Source organism: Carlito syrichta, unplaced genomic scaffold, assembly GCF_000164805.1.
Source record: "Carlito syrichta isolate Samal-C Ts95f unplaced genomic scaffold, Tarsius_syrichta-2.0.1 Scaffold311768, whole genome shotgun sequence".
Lineage (NCBI taxonomy): Eukaryota > Metazoa > Chordata > Mammalia > Primates > Tarsiidae > Carlito > Carlito syrichta.
In genome coordinates, this window is record NW_007255864.1 from 718,519 (window position 1) to 739,827 (window position 21,309).

Consider the following 21,309-nt stretch of genomic DNA (forward strand, 5'->3'; position numbering starts at 1 on the left):
GGAGCGGCTACTGCCCTCCAGTCTGGGTGACAGAGTGAGACTCCAACTCAAAAAAAAAAGTATCTACAAAACAAAATGATAACAAAAACCCTATTACAGACACCTTGGGAAATGTTGAAGCCCTTCCCCTTGAGTTCAGAAAAAGACAAAGATGCTTGCTGTCATCACTTCTATTTCACATTGCATTGAAGATTAGAGCTAGTATGGTAAGGCTAGAAAGGAGGAGCTAGACAGTCACTATTTACCTAAGATCATGTACACTTAACAATGTAAAATAGTTACAGGTAGGCTAGAGATTAATAAAGTCCCTGGATATAGGGCCAGTGCTCCAAAATCAATGTATTTTCTGTGTATGAAACAAACATAATAAAATATGAAAATGCCATTTCTAGTATAAAAATAATTTCCATACAAATAAATTTAAGGATTTATAAGATTTTTATTTAGAAAACCAAGAATCACTGAGAAACATTTAAAAATCCTTAAATAATGGAGCTGTACATTATGTTCATGGATAGAAAGAAGTGTATAAATAAATATCAGTACTTCCCAGTATGATCTGTAGTTTTAATAGTTCCAACCAGATTACCAGTAGGTGTGTGAGTGTGTGTCTGTGTGATTTGATAATCTGATTTTTAAACTGTATGTGGAAATATAAAGGGCCAAGAATAAACAGGACATTTTTGAAGAACAGGGTGGGAGAGCTTGCTCTATTGGATATCAAGACTTATAACAAAGCTCCATTTAGATGTGTCTTTAGCTCTAGGTTAGACAGATAGGTCATGGAATAGTGTAAGTCCAAAATTGGATTTAAAAAATATAGATAGAAATTTGATTTATGACGAAAGTGCCACTGTAGAGCAATGGAGAAAGAATAATCTTTTCAGTGAATGGTGCTGCAATAATATATCTGAAACTCGACTGCTACATCACACCATTCACAAAAATTAATTCCACATCAATTGTAGATTTAAAATGCAAGACAAAATAAAGCTAAGAGGTAATGTAGAAAGTCATATTTAAGATAATGGTATAGAAAGAGATTTCAAAAACTATACTTTCATACTAAACCTAAAAGGAAAATATTGATAGATTCTACCATATTGTAAAACTTAACCCTAACCCTAACCCTGAATGATGCATATTTGTATACCTAACCCTTCACTGTACCCCACAATTTTAAAATAAAAAATATGCTTTAAAAAAAAGACATTATTAAGATATTAGAATAGTAAGTAACAGAAGAAAAGGTATTTGCATCATGTATAACCTTCCACTGGCTCACATCCAGTGTTCCTGCAAATCAACCCTAACACCTAACACAACAGATGACCAATAGAAAATGGGCAAGAGAACTGAACAGACACTTCTCAAGAGACAAGTCCAAATAGTCAATAAACATATGAAAAGGTGCTTAAATTAAATAATTGGGGAAACACAAAACTAAAATAGGTGTCCACACTATACCCTTAACAGCTAGAATTTTAAAATTGGCAGTATAATGTGTTGTGAGAATGTGTAACAGCAGCAGCCTCTACACTGTGGAAAGGCCACATACTGATTGGTATTGTCACTTTTGGAGCAGTTCGACATTTTCTAAAGCTGAAATTTTCTATATCCTTAACTTGGCTATTCTCGTCCTAAAATACAGTCACAACAGCAGTGTGTACACTAAGACACATGTATATGAATGTTCAGTATAGTGTTATTCATAATAGCCTCAAACTGGAAACAACTCATACTAACATTAGAATGGGCAAAGAAATTGTAACGGTGTCATCGTGAAATGTTATACAGCAATGAAAATGGACAGCCTGCTTCTATACAAAGCAATATGGATGAATGTTACCATGTGAAATGAAAAAGGCAAGGCACAAAATAATATGTATTGTATTATCTCATTTACATAAACTTCAAAAAGCAGTCCAAACAAAGCTATAGTGTTTAAAGTAACCTGTGTAAGTGGTGAAAATATAAAGAGTAACAAGGAAATGCTTATTATAAAAGAATAAAGGTTACCTGTGGGGAGGAATTAAGCAATGATGATTGGGAAGAGAACCAAAGTGGAAGGGTTGGGGTCCAGGCAGGTTTTTTTCTTACATAGGGTTACCTGAGTGTTCACTTAAATCATTGAGCTATACAGTTTTGTATGCGTTTTTTCTGTACGTCTTATATTGCACAATTTGGGAGACCGAGGTGAGAGGATTACCTGAGCCCATGGGTTTGAGACCAACCTGGACAACTAGGCGAGGCCTCATCTCTACAATAAATCAAAAAATTAGCTAGGCGTGGTGGCACACGCTTGTAGTTCTAGCTACTTGGAAGGCTGTGAGACAGAAGGGTCACCTGAGCTCAGTAGGTCGAGGCTGCAGTGGCCGTGAGCATGCCACTGCACTCCAGCCTTGGCAACAGAGTAGTCTCCAACTCAAAAAATAAAAATAAAAAACATGTTAGAGAGAATGCTGAACAAAGAGGTCAGAGGAGACATATTTTATGCAAGAATTTTTTAAAGCATGTTGATAAGTAACACTTTAATGCACTTAGATTTATCCAAAACTTCTCATTTGGTAGTTACTAAAGCTCAGTAGTTTATGAATTACTTCTTTCAGTAACCACTGTTTACCAGGAGGTAAGTATAGTCAGTCCGTCTTCACTTTGCTCAGTGGTGTGGGATGGTAAAGATAGCCGTGCAGGTTGAAACCATGCAGAACAATCTTAATCAGTGGGGGAAATTAGAATTGCTTGATGCTCTTCACAATTTGTGTCATAAAAAACTCCTATCGTTGGTTAAAAGGTGTAGGGAAGTTAAAAAATAAAATCAATATTTATTTAGCACAGTGGAATTTAAAACAGTGGAAACAATTAGAATTAGTGTTTTATTTCTTTGTAAAAACCTGGTGACTGGTCACGCCTCATCTTTGGCACAGCTGAAGATGTGCTACCCTTCCTGTGGTGCCACCTGCAATGGCAGAGCCAGCACAGTGAGCATCTTCACTCGCAGGCATCATGGAGAGGCATCTTTGGCAAATTGTTGCACTCTTCTAAATGTGGATTCGCTTCCAGCATTTTATCTTTTTGCACTTTCAATGTTGTGAAATAGTTTCAAGCATTCCTTTAATGTGAGGAGTTTTGACTGGTGTCACTTCCTATAGGACATAATCCTTGTTGCAGCCATGCTCCTCCTGTGTCTGTAAGGTTGCCTTTACAGAGTCCCTTGGGCCTTGCCTGAAGGCTCTCTCACAGTGGCAGGGCAACATTCCATAGTCAGCCATTTATCGTGTACTCCACCTGTGTTGGATTTCAGTTTCATTTCCAGCATTGTCATTTTTTTTTTTTTTTTTTTTTTGCTGCACTTTTATTTTTGTTGGCCAAGTCCCTCTTTCAACTACCATTTAGTAAAGTTTCATGTGGGTTTAGCCCCGGGAGGCAGAAGGCAACACAGATTGACTTTGCTTTTGTGAGTGAAATGAATAATAGATGAGGCATGACCAATTACCAGCTGACTTTGGAAGAAGTGGTGATCGGTCACCAATTGTGATGTGCATCTCTTATTAGCATAGTGATTTGTGGACTAGAGTACTGACAATGAAGTTTGTATTTATGCAATCACAGCTAATATACTGTGGTAAGTGAAATTTGAACCATGTTTGGGAACTAGTGTTATGTAGTTAAACTCTAGTAGTCGAAATTCGTGCATATGGGAGTTATGCAAAGTGAGAGCATCTTGTAATTCAAAGAAGGTTGAACTTTTTGATCAATTAAATACAGATTTGGTAGGTTTTGCTGAGATTTCAGGTGCAAGGCTGCTTGGGATATTTTATCTCTGAACTATTGGACACCTGATACATTTTATTTGGAAATGCAGATATGACACTACCCTCCCAGCTTCTTGAATTCTTTTAGGCACTCCTTTAGAGAGAACCTCTCACACCAGTTGCCTATAACAAAAACCTCTACTGACATTGAAAGTAAGTTTTGTTTTTTTTTTTAAAAAGATGTTTTATATAATGTTGATGTTCTAGTCATTGAAAATGAAAATTTAATCAATTTTGATTCTTTTAGTCAGGTGACTCCATTTTCATTATCTTCATACAAGCTAACACAGTTAGTTGACCCTTGAACAACTGGAGGGTTAGGGGTACCAAACCCCTGTGCAGTCGAAAATCTGTATGTAACTTATGGTGCCCTCAAAACTTAACTACTAATAGCCTACTGTTGCTGGGCTCGGTGGCTCAGCCTGTAATACCGTGCCTTTGGGAGGCTGAGGTAAGTGGATTGCCTGAGCCCGCGGGTTCGAGACCCGCCTGGGCAACTTGGGAAAACCTCATCTCTACAATAAATCAAAAAAATTAGCCGGGCGTGGTAGCGCGCGCCTGTAGTTCCAGCTACGTGGAAGGCCGAGGCGGAAGGATCGCCAGAGCTCAGCAGGTCGAGGCTGCAGTGGCCGGGAACTGCCACTGCACTCCAGTCTGGGCGACAGAGTGAGACTCCGACTCAAAAAAAAAAAAAAGCCTACTGTTGACCAGAAGCCTTGCCAATAACATCATTGATTAACACACATTTTGTATGTTATATGTTATTGTATGATGTATTCTTAAAATAAGCTAGAGAAAAAATGTTATTAAGGAAATCATAAGGAAGAGAAAATATATTTACTATTCCTGAAGTGGAGTTAGATAAGCATAAAGATCGTTATCCTTGTTGTTTTTACACTGTGTAGGCTGAGGAGAGAAAGAAGAGGGTTGGTCTTTCTGTCTCAAGGGTGGAAGAAGGGGAAAAAAATGTACATTTAAATGAACCCATGCAAACCCTGTGTTGTTCGAGGGTCAATTGTACTTTATTCTTAAATATGAAAGATAGAGTTTCATCCTGTGTTGGTTGTAATTGAGTACTGTTAATTTATTTTTTCATTTCCTACAGGTGAACTGGCACAAAGGTTGATCTCAAGATGCCATTGGTGAAAAGAAACATCGATCCTAGGCACTTGTGCCACACAGCCCTGCCTAGAGGCATTAAGAATGAATTGGAATGTGTAACCAATATTTCCTTGGCAAATATAATTAGACAATTAAGTAGCCTAAGTAAGTATACAGGAATTAAGTATGTTAAATATCTAGAATGGATTAAGATGTGCTTGTGATTAGTTTTGGGGGACTGTTGGGTGAGATGAGTATAAAATTGTCCTGAAAAATGTAGTAGTTTTAGTATAATTAATGAGTTTTAGAATAATTTTTTCTTCCCCTGTATTATGTTTCTTCTGGGCAGGGGAAATAAGGAGAATAAGAAATAATTGAGGAACAGAATCACATGATGAATGAGAATTATTGAGATTGTTTTTAAGATATGATTTGATCTATGAAAGATAGGATCATAGTTGTACTTTTGCTTGGTTGTTATCACTCTTTACTCTTTTTAGAAGCTTCAACCATTTGCGTTTTGAAACACTAGTATCTCTGTATATATAATTACTTAGCCTAGGGAAATTGTTTTTTTGTATTTTCAGAGATCTGAAGTGAAAGGTGCAAGGTCATCATGAGTCAGAGGATTAGGCCAGTCAAGTGAGTTGTCTAAGGGCCATTGGGTTATCAGTTGATACCAGTGAAGAGTCTGATATGCAGTATGATGTGAACCAGCCTCTGGCAGATAGAAGTCAAGCTGGTTTGCCAGAGAATAAAGACCAGTGGAAGGGGCAGGTGGGGGGAATGAGACAGGCAGTGTGTACCCATTATAAGATGACAGAGCAGAGCAGAGCTACTTAGTTAAGGAATTAAGCAAATTATTTCCCATTATGATCAACTTATTTAGCTAGAAATTTTAAAAAATAAATCCAGTCAATCTTTTGAATTGAAGGATTAGCTTTTTAAAAAGACATCGATATTTTGATTTTAAGATAAAACAAAGTGTTCTTGGCCTAGATATATTCTCCAAATGATCCTAGATTTATCTTGTCAGCTATATAGATTCTCTTGTTAAGCAGGCTTGGCTTTTCTTTTCCTTTTAACTTTTGTACTTTCGCATATAATTGAGTACTTAGCACAAGAGGTTGTTAATCTAATTTGTTTCAAGTAAGAAAGTCTGGGCATGCACATCTGCGGCAAGAGCGGCATAAAAAGTTACATTTGAATGGTCTTTGTTAAGAGTACTACATTTCTGCATTGCTTGTGAAATAGTTGGAAGAATAAATAAAAGGCTATTTGTTTGAATTTGTTTTAAATATATTCCTTCTTCCCTTTTTTTTCAGGTTAGTTATTGGCAGTGAATTACTAGAATTTTGTATTGTTGACTTGTTTCTTCCTTAGGAAAGCCAATATAGAATGTACTTTTGAGACAAGTAAAAAGAAGAGTCTTAAGAGTTTCCAGATATTGCATTAACATATGATTAACCATATTGTTTAAGTACATTTTACTGACGTTTGTGTGACCTAGCACTTATTGAATATAATGTAACATGACTTTATATAAAATTTATGTTTTGCATGTGCATGCGTAAATCAGGGTGTTAATATCAAAATACATGTTAAGAGCATGGCATATTTTATACACAGTTACTAATGGCATTAGTAACTGTGTATAAAATATTTCCTAAACAAAATAAAGTGAATTATGGGTCTAATACAAGTATCTTGTTCTAGGTATATAACCAACATAGGGTTTAGAATGAATTCGATTAAAGGTGTTTAAGTTATAGTACTAACCCATTTCTTTATAATCTAAAGATGGAAATTTAAGGAATTTTCAAGTCTGGTATAATTCATGTAAGCAATATTTATCAGCAAGCACATGGTCATGTTGTAGCCAAACTCTGAAAATATAAATACATTGTAAAAGTACAACTAAATTAGGTTTTGGGTGCTTCACTTTTGGAATCAGAGACCATACATACAAGCATTATCTAAGCAGTTTGTAGTAATTCAAAAACAAGGAAAAAACACATAAAATATTGTAGCAAGGTGTAGCAATACTACCCTAAAATTACCATTCTAGCAGCTTTCCTACTGGATAGAGTTGAGAACCTGGAGTTAAATTTAAAAGGCCTCTAGATAGCCAGAATAAAATAAACCCATGCACTGAAACCAGGCACATAAGATAACCAATTGATTCTTCTCTCAGAACCTGCTTACTTTTACTTTGATAGTTAAACAAATTTGATGATGTGGTTTCCAAACATTTATGCCTCAGAAGATGAAAAGAGGAGGTATAGGGAGATAGCAGAAGTCATCATGAACTCAACCAAAAGAGGCCGTTAACAGCAGAGGGAGAAGTGATGTAAGCAGTGCTGCAGGATAAAAAACAGAAAAGGGCCATTTAGTAATGCAGATACACATTTCAGGTCTGGTTTTTGGCTTAGGACAATGTTTGATTTTCATAATTCCTGCCCATGAGCCCTCAGGAAAAAATTAAATTATGTTTAAATTTGTATTCTATATAAGAAGCAGGAAACCTTAGACTACATTTCACAAGTTTCCATCCAAAATAGTTAAAGTAACAATTGACACATTAAATAATAATAATCTCTGAGTTACTTAGAAAACTTGGCTGTTCAAAATGATTCTAGATCATGGAAATTTTTGCGTTGGTATTTACTATTGTTAGCACTATTGTTGTTAGTACTTGAGAATACAGCAATGCAGGGGTCCCATGGCTTAGGGCTGGATTTCTGACTTCTTCCTCACAAAAATATACATCGATTTTTTGAAAATCGTTCTAGTAGAATATAATTATGTTTTATAACAGATAAGTATTAAAAACCTATAATTCACTTTATATTAAATTTCCTCTTTCTCATTTTATTGTTGTCTTAACAGCCATTAGGATTCTGATTACCCAGGGTACTTCTTTTTTTATACCATTCTCTTGTCCTTTGGTTTTTCTCTTGTTAAATGTAGTCAGTTCATGCTACCAAGATAAATCGTTTCCATTTCGTCCCTAGCATTTGTATCTCTAACATTTGTTGAATAAATGAGTCACTTTATCCCTGCCCTTCTTCCCTGTGAGATGCTTCCTTATCTCCAGAGAAACTGTTTCCCCGAAAGTGTCTTAAGCACCACCTGACACCCAGAAGTGAGGTGTCTTTAGCTTTGTGCTCTGGGGCCCCTCCCTTATATGACAGTAAGTGCCACCTGTTTTTGAGCTTCCAGCTCTATCAGGTGTACAACTAAGCCCTTTGCTCACTGTATCTCCTTTTCTTGTGACTTCTTTTTTGAAATCAGTTTTTTTAAATTAGACCCATGTTTCCATGAGAGATATTTTTATTCCTATTATACAGATGAGGAAAGTGATACCAAGGTCTCACAGTAAATAGAGCAAAGATTCTTATGACCCCCGATCTAGAGGCTAAATTAGAGGTGTTTTGTTTGGGGGCAAATAGATCACTTTGACACCTTCAGTGCTAAACCTATGTGGTTCTGGATGGCCAGGGGAATAGTATAGCATCACAAGAACTTTAAAAGGCAGTCTTTTCATGGGAAGGTACTTTCTGACTTCAGGGGCAAAGCAGCAATGGAACCAATCCAGGAAAAGTTGTAGAACTCAGTCTGCAGTTCACATCAAGCGGTTCACTTCTTCTTCTTCTTTTTTTTTTTTTTTTACAGTGGTCCTTATGTTGGATCTATTAATCTTAAAATTGTGGGCAACCACAGTTGTAGAACTCAGTCTGCAGTTCAAATCAAGCAATTCAACATTTTTTTATGTCACCACTTTTCTTTGCTTCTTGGGACTACTTCCAGCATCACTAGTGGTACTTCATATGTGTCTCATGAGGTTATTCCAGATTTATAGTATTGCACCAATACTATATTCTTTATATATTTTGGATTAATGAAAAATCCACAAGAACTGTGAGAGATTATTTTCTACTGTGATATGCAGTTTAGTGGTGAGGTGGACTGCTCACATGGCATTTTATTTTGTTTTATTTATTTATTTTTGAGTTGTGGTCTTACTCTGTTGCCCAGGCTAGAGTGTGGTGGCCTGATCACGGCTCATTGTAGTCTTGACCTCCTGGGCTCAGGTGATCCTTTTGCCTCAGCCTCCCGAGAAGCCGAGACTACAGGCATACACCACAATGCTTGACTAATTTTTTAAAAATTTTTTGTAGAAACAAGGTCTTGCTATGTTATGTAGGCTGGTCTTGAACTTCTGAGCTCAAGCAATCCTCTCACCTTGACTTCTCAAAGTGTTGGGATTATATGCTTGAGCCACTACTCATGGCTACACATGGCATTTTAAGCAGATACTCACATCACTTGAGCTCCAGTTTTCAACAGGAAATGGCTATGAAATGATTATACTTGTACAGTATGTACTAATTAATTTTATTCAGTTATGATTTAATACATCTTTTTTATTTTGCATTTCTCCCAACTGTAAATGGTACCATGTATGGTTTGTGTTTTGTGTGCGTAAGGTTTGATAAGTTTTAACTTTTTATGATCTGTATGTATTTATGGTAGTAAATAATAAAATAGACTGGTATCTACATATATTTTATGCATTTATGACATAATGTAACTTAAGAAATGCTTTAATATTTCTAAGTTACATGGTTCATCTGCAAGAGTTTTCAAAATGTCTCAAATTCAACATTTGTGATAATTCTATTGGAAAAACATTCACATATTTGTGATCTAGTGTAGTTCAACCCGTGTTGCGTCAACTGTAGTTCCAAATAAATGCCATATTTAGCAGGACACCAATTTTGAATGTTATATCATTTAATATTTATCTCTGATCATATTCTATTTTATAGCATATGTTTCATGTTTGCTTAGGTAAATATGCTGAAGATATATTTGGAGAATTATTCAATGAAGCACATAGTTTTTCCTTCAGAGTCAACTCCTTGCAAGAACGTGTGGATCGTTTATCTGTTAGTGTTACGCAGCTTGATCCAAAAGAAGAGGAACGTAAGTTTGTTCATATTGTGTTTTCTTCTGTGTGTATATTTTAAGTTAGATGAGAAGAGTGATATATATAAGAACAATATGAAGCATGAGTGTGTCTCTCTGCCCGTGTCCTCTGGTACCTGTGTCCTCTGGTGTGCTTATAAGTCAGTGTACTTTACTCGCTTTTCTTTTCTACTCTTTTTTAAATCTCTTCTTTTTGTACACTAAATAGCACTTTGTTTTTTGACATAAAGATAACATTTTAACCAGGCTTTTTCTTCATTCTCTTTTCTTTTCTCCCTTATAATTTATTTGTATACTTTTGCCTTAGAAAATATTTGAGAATTACCTGAAGTCATTAAATTTGATTGTATAAGAATGTAACTCCTTTTAATATGCTTTTGTATGTGCATATTGCTAAAGTCCGATTAGTTATTTAATTGAATGCTACTTCCTACTTTAAATGAACATTTCAAGAATGAACTGCCAATATGTAGGGCAGAAGCATTTTATACCTAGATAATAAATCAGAAATAGCAGATTTTTTAAAAAGCCACACTATAGGCTGAAATAACAGTAGAAATTTTAGTAATAAAAGCACATTTCATGTCTTGGTAGAATTCATTGATGTTCATGTTTCCTAAATGCCTCTTTCTGTTTGCTTGTTTTACAAAAAGGAACAGAACATAATTTTCACTTATCTACCATAGAAAATTGTTTAATTTGAACCTTTTATAACCATCTCTTACTTTTAAATTTTAAAAATATTTTGAATTGGGTTATTTGTCTTTTTATTACTGAGTTGCAAGAATTCTTTATATATTTTGGATCCAAATCCATCATCAGATAATGATTTACACATGTTTTCTCCCATTCTGTGGCTTATCTTTCTTGGTGGTATCCTTGAAACATATATATGTACATTAGTTACACTTCATGAAATTCTTGAAATAAAATTATTGCTAAAGGTAAAAAAAAATTATGACCATACTTTCAAATATGTAATTTATAGCCAAAATTTATTTTAAGATAACTCAAATATCTTATAAATGTATGCCATCTAATAATACAGAAGGACATAGGAAGTTCTCATATGTAAAAGAAATATAAATCAACATTTAGTTTCCAAATACTATTAAATTTTAACAGATGTCTTATCATCATCATTAACTTTAAAAGTGAAAATACAAATACCAGGAAATAACTTAAGATGTGTGTTTTTAAAAACAAATCTTAATATGTCAACAATCATACTATCAGAATTATACATAGCTTTCCTTAAAATTATGCTGAACAATGGGGAGGAATTCAAAAATCTAAAAATTTTATTTGAGCTTTATTTGAAAGTGTTTTGGGAAGGCTGTATAGAAGGAATTTGTAGTTATTTAACCTAGATTTTTAAACCTACTGGGAATTCAAACAAATAGTATCATGAATACAATACTAAATTACAGGGTGTGGTATCAATTTTTTTATTCCCATTATATAGTAACAGTGAAAACTATCAATGTAATTTAGAAAATATGTAAAAAAAAAGTTTTAAACAAAGACTTGTATAATTATATTTAATTCAATTATACTTACAAACATGCTAAATTAGTATTATATAATACTGTTTAAGTCACATTAGATGTTCTTGCTGGCAAATGAAAGGGGCTTTGTTGCAGTGGTCACTTAACAATAAGACAGATAATAAATGAACTGAAGGTAGAAAAGTGCATCATGCTTATGCCTTGACATGTTCTTTAAATCTTTTACCAGGGATGTTTGGGGAGATTAAACACTGGGTTTCATCTTAGTTATATATACTTATGATTAATAAGTCAATAGGACAGTGGCAAGAATTGATCCATTTGATTGCAGAAAACACAGGCCATGTCTAAGATTCTGAAACAGTGTGTGGTATTGTGGCAAAAGAATTAGCCTCAAAGGCAGACAGATCTGTGCTTTCTGCTTGGGCTCTGCTGTTTTTTAACCATTTAACCTCATGCTCGTTATATAATACTTCCTAGCCTTGGCTTCCTGATAGTGTTTACAAATGGAATAATAATTCTTATCTTGCTGAGTCATAAAGATGAAATGAAATTAAAATTAATGAAAGCATCTAGCACATACAGTATGTGCTCACTAAGTACGCTACTTTCTGTATCACCTTTTAGTGATGGTGGCAAAAGACATTTTTCTTCTCGGAGTTTTATGGTGGTGTTTCTGAGTGTGTTCCAGGTCACATAGCAGTGGGATTGCTAGAAATGCAGTAATGGTGTGGCCACTGCAGAGCCAGCCCTGTTGCTCCAACGTGCAATAGGTCTAAACACTCGCGTTGAGTGACTTTTACTTGAGAGGATCACTGGGATATTACTTTAGGGAGAAGAGTAATTTAAGAATTGTTGGGTTGTTCAGTACTGACTTTGCTACGCTATAAACACATTTGTCTATATACTTAATGCCATATTAAATATGTAAGAAATTGCCTAATTTTCTGATATCAGGAAATCACTCTAAGAGTTAAGGATGCAATATTTTGCTACATTTGTATTTTAACATGTTGCACAGTCCAAAATAAATGAAGTTATGTTTAAATCAGCATGTATGTGATAGTTACTGGGCACCCTAATGTACAAGACAATCTACATCTTCAAGATTTCATGGGTAGGTAGAAAGCCTTATAGGACAGATAAAAGATTAAGTGAAGAGGAGAATAACATAGATCAACCAAGTCTTGAAAATATGTTTACAGTAAAGTTTAACCGTATAGTACATATATAATATGTGTAGTATATATGACATATAGATCAGCAGTGTGTTTAGCCCAGAACGCTACTAATAACTAATTCCTTCCAGAGTTATTGGTGTAAGTTAAAAGAAGGAATAAAGGGAGTTGGGAATAAAAGATTTAAAAAATTTTTTATTTTAAAAATGTAGGGTACAATTCAGGGTTAGGCATACAAATGGTCATTGTACAGGCAAAATTTGGGCCTCACATTGGTCCCCACTTCACCTGGTTTGAGGGAAGAAGAGAATTAAGTTGATAGAGACCCAGGATGGCAGGTAGAGAAAAGAAAAATATATATTTGGTGAGAAATGTGGATATACTTCAGGTGTCACTAGGGTGTTCTGAGCCTCAGAAATTAAAGGTTGCATTAAAGCACATCTGATTGGGAAAGGTAGGCACAGAATGCTGTGGGTAAATATGATGATCAAATATTTAAAATGTGGTATCTGATTCATAAGCCACTAAGGTTACAACCTCTTCAGCCATGCCAACTTTTAAGTGAATACAGTATATAAATTTGTCCTTATGTTAAATCATCTCAGTAAAATTTTTTTAAAAAGCAACAAATATTTGACTTTTGTTTCAGTGTCTTTGCAAGATATAACAATGAGAAAAGCTTTCCGAAGTTCTACAATTCAAGATCAGCAGCTTTTCGATCGCAAGACTCTGCCTATCCCACTGCAGGAGACGTATGACGTTTGTGAGCAACCTCCACCTCTCAATATACTCACTCCTTACAGGTCCGTAGGTTGATGAGTCAGGAGGCCTGTTATTTATCTCAGACTTCAGATGTAAATGCTAAATCCTCAAACATTCTTAATTTCATTGGGCTTCTGGCCAACACAGTGAGCCTTTCCTATTCACCATGTTTAGAAAACCTTTGCTTTGCTCACTGGATTAGTTCCTAATGTTCTGGCTTACAAAAGACAAGACCTATTCAAAAGAGTTGTTTTGACAAGTATTATTAAGAAAAGCTGCTGGCAAACTTATTAATGTAAAGAGATAAGGAGTTGTTATTGTCCTTGTAATTTTGAATCAAGTGGAAAATTTTTTTAAAAAGCTCAAAATTCCACCATACTAGCAAAATAAATATTATTATTTTTCTTGTTTTGTCTACTCTTGATCTGGATATGTCAACTTTTCACATAATAAATATGTGTTATCTGTTTTTAAAATGCTTCTTGCCATTTAAAATCTGGAATTATTCAGTCTTTCCTTGGAACCCTTTCACATGATTTGTTCAATGGGTCACTTGAGATGCACAGCACATATTCTGAATAAAAAGGTATTCAGACAGTTATTTGAGATTAAGTCAGTATGCAATCATTGAATATAAATATGACGATTAGGTGATATCTTTTAGATTTAGTAAGTAAATAAATTGGATTATTGGCAGAAACTACAGAATTTCTCTATTCTAAATGTTACTGCCTTTTCAGGCTTTTATCTTTGGTGGAACTATTTGTAATTACTGGAATTTCCCAAAGGACCCTTAGAAAATTTGGTATTCAGCAGAAATAAGGGATGAAAATTACTCAGCTGTACTTTAAATTATTAGTACCAACTCAGAACAGCATCTGGTTTTCCATTTTTTGTAGTGTCTAATCCTGATTCGTGAGAAATTTTTATTGGTGAAATATTCTAATTTATTTTGGCAATATATTAACACATACTGTGCATTCTATTAATGTAAGAGAATAAACATGTTTTAGTAAAATATGATTTCCTCTGTAAGTCTTACTAATGTATATTTTAATTGATATTTTTAATTTCAGAGATGATGGTAAAGAAGGTTTGAAGTTCTATACCAATCCTTCATATTTCTTTGATCTATGGAAAGAAAAAATGTTGCAAGATACAGAGGATAAGAGGAAGGAAAAGAGGAAACAGAAGGTATTACAGGAGATTAAAAAAATGGAAGTTTCTGTGTATTGCACATATGGAACCTTATTAATCTGTACTTTGACACTTTTATTGGGTTTGAATAGTTAAATACTAAAGTCTTTGTTACTACACAGAAAGATCATAGTCTAATAGGGAACAGATAAGCAGTTAGATAGTTATAGTACGGTGTAATAAGTACCAGTGCAGAATTATGTGTGGAGGGTTTAGACGGCACAAAGCAGCATCTGCTTTAGTCAGTGAACAGAATCGATCAACACTTCCAAACAGGGATTTAGTGGACCAGGGAAGAGAAGGGCATTTGGGTAAGAAGGAACAATGGAATGTTGTACAGATATTGCTATTATAGATTCAGCTAATATTTTCTTGCTACAGAGCATATCCTAAATATTTCTTAAATGTTTTGGAGAGGTTATTATATTCTCAAGAAATTCCTGTTATCTTTGTGCTGGCTTGTCATTTTCTACTTTCTAATAAAATTTACTTGGATCTGCTTTATTTCGGGTAAATGATAACTGAAAATATAGAAGGACAAAGCAAAGTTGGATTGAGGCTGAATTAGGAAGAAGGCAAAGTCTGTTTTCATCATCCCTCTGTTTCTCCATAGTGATGTCTCTCCCAATCCTGGTAATGCCCTCATGGCATCATCTTCTGTGCTAGGTGCTATCCCACTTTTCTAGCTAGTTTTTGCAAGTCAGATTACACTTACAGGAAGTGTTTTGTTTGCCAAACACAGAGGTTTTAAATTTTCTGGACTAGATTGCCTGAGATAGGTATGTCTGTCAAGTTCACTGCATCACCCATCTCCACCTGACTGACTTCAATCATGTGTGGTATCCACTTGGCCCCTTTGAGCATTTGGGCTTGTTATACCTACTGTGGACTTTTCTGTACTTTCTCTCCCAATTTTAATCACTTTTTTGTTTTATTGTTTAATGACCATGTTTTCTGTGAATGGCACAATTATTGTGGGGTAATTAGATAATTCGGGTTTTTCTAATGTGTCAGCTAGCTAATCAGTCACTTCCCAGGTAACATAACCTTACAAAAGGGTTCACATTTTGTTAGAGGTAGACAGTGCCATTCATGGTAGAAATTTCAGACTAATAGATGTGGGAACATGGGTTGGTGAGCCTTTTTTCATCTGAAAGGACTTTCTGACCTAAAATTTTATTACTTAGGCATATTATTTTGTATTTGGCACATCAGTTTGAATTGGGGGTTAAAAAAACATGATAAGAAATGGGATTACAGCAGACTAGCTAGGATTTAACTCCGAAGGTTTCTGTGTTACTTTTGCTGTTATAATAACATTGTCTTTTTCAATGTTGATGTTAGAATTTTATTTTGATTGCTGTAACTTCTTTTAAAAAATTAGCACTTCAACATTTGGCTTTGTTTCAATACATCTGTTATAGCAGAAAAATCTAGATCGTCCTCATGAACCAGAAAAAGTGCCAAGAGCACCTCATGACAGGCGGAGAGAATGGCAGAAGCTGGCCCAAGGTCCAGAGCTGGCTGAAGATGATGCTAATCTCTTACATAAGCATATTGAAGTTGCTAATGGCCCAGCCTCTCATTTTGAAACAAGGTTTCTTTTCTTTTGCTTGTTTTTTAAAAAAAAAATAATGATAAAACATTGACTTTATTTGTAAAATTTGTACTTCTAAGTCTTGGGTCCTAAACTGTTGAACTGGCAGACCCCATTATAAATACAGATGATTTCAAAATCTTGACTACTGTGAGCGTACTGAAGTATGACCTTGAGCAGGTCATGTTCATACCTGGATCTTAGTATTGTCTTCTGTAGAAAGAGGTGTTTAAAATAGCTGATCTTCAGCTCTCATATTAAGTCTCAACTCCCTGTCAATATTTCAGGCAGAATCTGCTAGAATTTCATAATAGATGAGTGAGGTCTAGAATTTTTTTGAAATATTATTGATTCATTGCATGTAAAGTAGGAGTTGAGGAGGGATTCTATTTTTTTCCTTTTTCTTTCCCCTAACTTTCTTTCTTTGCCACATCTCCCCATCTCAGATATATCAGGGCTTTCAAGCAAAATTACTTATCCCCCTTTTAAGAAGTATAGAATAGGCCCTTTTCCTTTCTGAGTGGCCAGTGGCCCTATCTAAGTAGCATTCTACCCCCATAGCAAACACACTAATGTTTTGCTGGCATCTCTCTGTGTAGACATTTATTTGGGTATAGTCATTGATTTTTGAATGGAAGAGTGCTTAAGGTTTTCTTTTGAATAATAGATGTAAATTATTGGGACATAAATGTGAAATAACTCTACTTGTTTTTAGGAGAAATATATATCTGAGAGATACTAGTTATCTGTATTACCGAAAGAAAGAAATGGAACAAATTGAACTTTTAAAAATTAATAATCTGTAGACAGGCATTTGTTTCTATTATAGTTGAGAAAGATGTTTATCTAAGTCAATAGTAGATCCAGTACTTTCTGACTTGCACATCTATTAAATCCAGTTTTGTCCCCCAAATGCACTATAGCAGGTAAATAGTTATAAACTTTCACATGCTCAAGGTGTCTAAAATCTTACTTCAATCTGATCTAAGTCACACGTTGCTGTTCTACTCAGCTATTTTCTGAGCACCCTAGCACCTTTGAAAACTCCAAAAGGGCAAAAATGATGCAGCTAGCCATCTCTGTGATGCTAGCATCTGAGAGACCTTTCTTCCTGGTACAAGATTTGAAGTCATTTAGGTTTAAGAGAGCAGCAAGATACCCGAGTGATAGAAAATTACAGTTTTCATAATCTGCCTTTCTGTCATTGGCATCTTCTTATAAAGAAAAAAAATGAAATAGAGGTAGATAGCTTTGAGCATGATTTGCTAAAAGTTAATTATTGTGTATGAGATTACATATGTAATACTTTTATCCTTGTGAATTGAATTAGTATTTTATTGTAAAATAATAAAATAATTGATGGCCATTATAATACACCTAAATTAGCTTGTGAGTAAAGGTTGCATTGTGAGTGGCATTCTTTGTCTTAAAAGCAGGAGTAATATAGTAAATTTCTGAAAGAAGTTTCTTAAAAGTAGTTAAAATATTGACATTCCAAGGATAAACTTTAAGTATCTCGTATAGAATGCTTTTCCCCTGTAATTCAAGAACAATACGCTGACATTGTCTGTTTGTTTTAGACCTCAGACATATGTGGATCATATGGATGGATCTTATTCACTGTCTGCCTTGCCATTTAGTCAGATGAGTGAGCTTCTGACTAGAGCTGAGGAAAGGGTCTTGGTCAGACCCCACGAGCCTCCTCCGCCTCCACCAATGCATGGAGCAGGAGATGCAAAACCCATACCCACCTGTATCAGGTATGTTGCGGCAAGTGTGATGTTTTATCTTAGGAATCACTCAGCTTTCCTCTAAAGGACCAGAGAGTAAATATTTTAGGCTTTCTGAGCATATGGTTTCTATTACAGATATGAATTCTGCCAGTGTTTCCTGAAAGCAGCTATAGACGATACATAAACAAATGAATGTGTCTGTATTTCAGTAAAACTCTATTTACAAAAACAGGGAGCTTGTCAGATTTGGCCTTTCGGACTTAATTTACCATCCTCTGATTAGAGCTGACACATTCTCCTGGGAAAATTTAGCTAATAAGAGTTTACTTTAAAGATTAAAGTGTGTTTCATTTTGTTATAGCTTTGTTATCAAGCATTCATGTGCAGTGTATTAAGAAAAATTAAGAATTTTTGGAATGTGACAAAGGTCTTAGAAATGAGAACCAAAGATATGGTTGTGAATGTTAAGGAAAATACTTTTAAAATTTTGGAGAGAATTGACAGTTACTCATAATAATCTTTCAGTAAAGCTATTTTTGAAGTTTAATCTTTTCAGTAATTATCCAAATTATGCATTTTTAATAGAGAAATATAGAAATTTTCTAATAGAGAATAGAGATCAGGAAGAAAGAGGACTGTACATTTCTTTTTGTAGTTTGTAATTAGCTGTCATTGATTTAACTGAAATGACATACAGTGAGACTTAATAGCTTCAATGTAAATATGGCATTGTATTGGCCACTAGTACTGCTGCAAGATTGCAGTATGATAAATGTTGAGTCATTACAGACTCAGATCACAGCGTAAAAGTGAGCATTTTATTTATCAAAGTAAGCATAAAATGTCTGAGAGTATATGAAAGCTGCATGAAAGGATGATTGTTTACAATATTACAAACCAAAGCACCGTTTATTAACTTTTTTGTTGCTACCCTTTTAGTTCTCTTTTTTTGTAAATACTGTTGAAGAACTCACATTTTTACAGGAACGTATTAATACATCTACTTTGGTATAGCTATTGATAGTCATCTATTGATTGTGTGGTTAGGTTTTAATAACTCGCTAGGATCTCTTTATCGTTTCAGTTCTGCTACAGGTTTGATAGAAAATCGCCCTCAGTCACCAGCTACAGGCAGGACGCCCGTGTTTGTGAGCCCCACCCCCCCACCTCCTCCACCACCTTTGCCATCTGCCTTGTCAACGTCCTCATTAAGAGCTTGGATGACTTCAACTCCTCCCCACCAGTGCCTCCCCCGCCCCTGCCCCCAGCCCCTCACTGCCTTGCAGGCTCCGGCCGTCCCCCCTCCTCCTGCTCCTCTCCAGATTGCCCCTGGGGTTCTCCACCCAGCTCCTCCTCCCATCGCACCCCCTCTAGTGCAGCCCTCTCCACCGGTAGCCAGAGCTGCCCCCGTATGTGAGACTGTACCAGTTCATCCACTCCCACAAGGTGAAGTTCAGGGGCTACCTCCGCCCCCCCCACCGCCTCCTCTGCCTCCACCTGGTATCCGACCTTCATCGCCTGTCACAGTTGCAGCTCTTGCTCATCCTCCCTCTGGGCTCCATCCAGCTCCATCTACTGCCCCAGGTGCCCATGTTCCATTAATGCCCCCATCTCCTCCATCACAAGTTGTACCTGCTTCTGAGCCAAAGCGCCATCCATCGACCCTACCTGTAATCAGTGACGCCAGGAGTGTCCTGCTGGAAGCAATACGAAAAGGTAATTTTCTCAGGGCCATGAAAAGCATTGCTAGAGTAGCATCGACAACTTTCTAAATATTGAAGACAATGTGTTCCGCATTAATAACATTTTAGGTGGTCATGTTTTTGTATAAACAACCTTTGGGAAGTAAAGCTGTGTTCTACTTACATTTTAAATCAGTTTAAAGAAAATATCACATTGAGTCATTTTATTTTTATACTTTGTAGGGCTTCTTAAAATGTTTATTGAGTGAATGAGAAATCTAAAAATGTTAGACTTAAATGTTATATAATATTTAATTAAAACACTGTGTTATGCTTAGTATATATATGTCACGCCCTTAAAAAGTGTATTTTCTTAACTGTTAAGGCTACCCATTTGGGGTATCAGTGATGTTTGCTCTACCAGATGGTCTTTAAAGGACTACGGGTCTTTTCTTAGTAACAAAAGAAAGATTTCTCTTCTTCATTCATTTATTCAGTCAGCATTTTCTAAGCAACTACTATATGCCAGGCACTAACAGTACAGAATGAATAATAGTGCCTTTCCCTCAAGTACAGGGACAATGAAGCCACAAGAAATATATTGAACAATGTTTAATTTACTTGACCATAGAGGTGATAGAAGCAATGTATCACTTGGTTGGCCTTTTAGGGAGTGGTGAGCAGGAAAGTGCAGTAGACCAGAATAGATAAATACCTTGTAGCGATTCCCTGGGATGTCCAGTAAATTTCACCAACTAACATCACAGATGATCACATAATGAAAGATTTAGTGCCTCGCTAAATATCATTCCTTCAAATTCTTCCTAATAAATTTTTGTTTTCCTATTAGTATTTCTCATGTGTATTTTACTTTATTTTAGAGAGTTTAATAATATCTAGTATCTAGTATTTTGATTTAAAATGAATGGTTTGGATCTACTGTGTGTCAGGTATTCAGCTACGCAAAGTAGAAGAACAGCGTGAACAGGAAGCTAAACACGAGCGCATTGAAAATGACGTTGCCACTATCCTGTCTCGCCGTATCGCTGTCGAATATAGTGATTCCGAAGATGATTCAGAATTCGATGAAGTTGATTGGTTGGAGTAAGAAAAACACATTGATAAATATAACAAAACTGAATGCAAATGTCCTTTGTGGTGCTTGTTCCTTGAAAATGTTTGGCCATTCTAGTGTTCTGCTTTCTTTTCCTTATAATAAATAACCCCTTTCCTTTATAATTTTTGATTTCTAAGAAAGATATTAGCATACATTTCAAACTAAATGTTTTATAGTGGCTTATCTTATTTTTTTCCCTGAAAAGAGAATTTGGTCAAATAAACCATTAAATATTAAGCATGGACAGCTGTTGTTAGAGTAGCAGATTCAGTTTTTTGATATATCTTAATTGTGTACTTTGTGAATTTTAATTTAAAGAAAGCAACTGAGATTGAAATCTTGAGGGCAGCTGTGTCTATTAATGAGCCTTATTCCATTTTATGGTATTTTGATAGGAGAAACACTGCATTGATTATATGGATACACTCAGAAAGTCATTTAGCTTGTAGTATTGAATTCTCTTAAAGGAATGCTTGAATTTTTTAAATTATTGTTTTATTATTTTTAAATACTTGCCTTATTTGAATGTTTAGCAGTACTCCCCTCCCTTCCTACTTATATATTGTGTGATAAATTTCAACTTCAATAGTTAATTTTAAAACAATCAATTATCATTCCTTTGTCCAT

General features: G+C 35.2%; 1 protein-coding gene and 1 long non-coding RNA gene across 2 annotated transcripts in view; one reads left to right on the forward strand and one right to left on the reverse strand.

Moving 5' to 3' along the window:
• WASF1 (WAS protein family member 1) overlaps nt 1–21,309 on the forward strand; it is a 59,804-nt gene that overhangs the window by 38,121 nt on the left and 374 nt on the right. Inside the window, exons 3-10 of the mRNA XM_021718054.1 lie at nt 4,921–5,081; nt 9,771–9,905; nt 13,244–13,397; nt 14,433–14,550; nt 15,978–16,150; nt 17,731–17,910; nt 18,968–19,599; nt 20,516–21,130. Of these exons, the coding sequence (XP_021573729.1) occupies nt 4,949–5,081; nt 9,771–9,905; nt 13,244–13,397; nt 14,433–14,550; nt 15,978–16,150; nt 17,731–17,910; nt 18,968–19,599; nt 20,516–20,673 (1,683 nt within the window). The 5' untranslated portion in view covers nt 4,921–4,948 and the 3' untranslated portion in view covers nt 20,674–21,130. The remainder of the gene's footprint in view (nt 1–4,920; nt 5,082–9,770; nt 9,906–13,243; nt 13,398–14,432; nt 14,551–15,977; nt 16,151–17,730; nt 17,911–18,967; nt 19,600–20,515; nt 21,131–21,309) is intronic.
• The window catches only part of LOC110596625, a 702-nt gene continuing 376 nt past the window's right edge, over nt 20,984–21,309 (reverse strand). The window contains exon 2 of the long non-coding RNA XR_002482593.1: nt 20,984–21,220. This is a non-coding gene — a long non-coding RNA (uncharacterized LOC110596625). The remainder of the gene's footprint in view (nt 21,221–21,309) is intronic.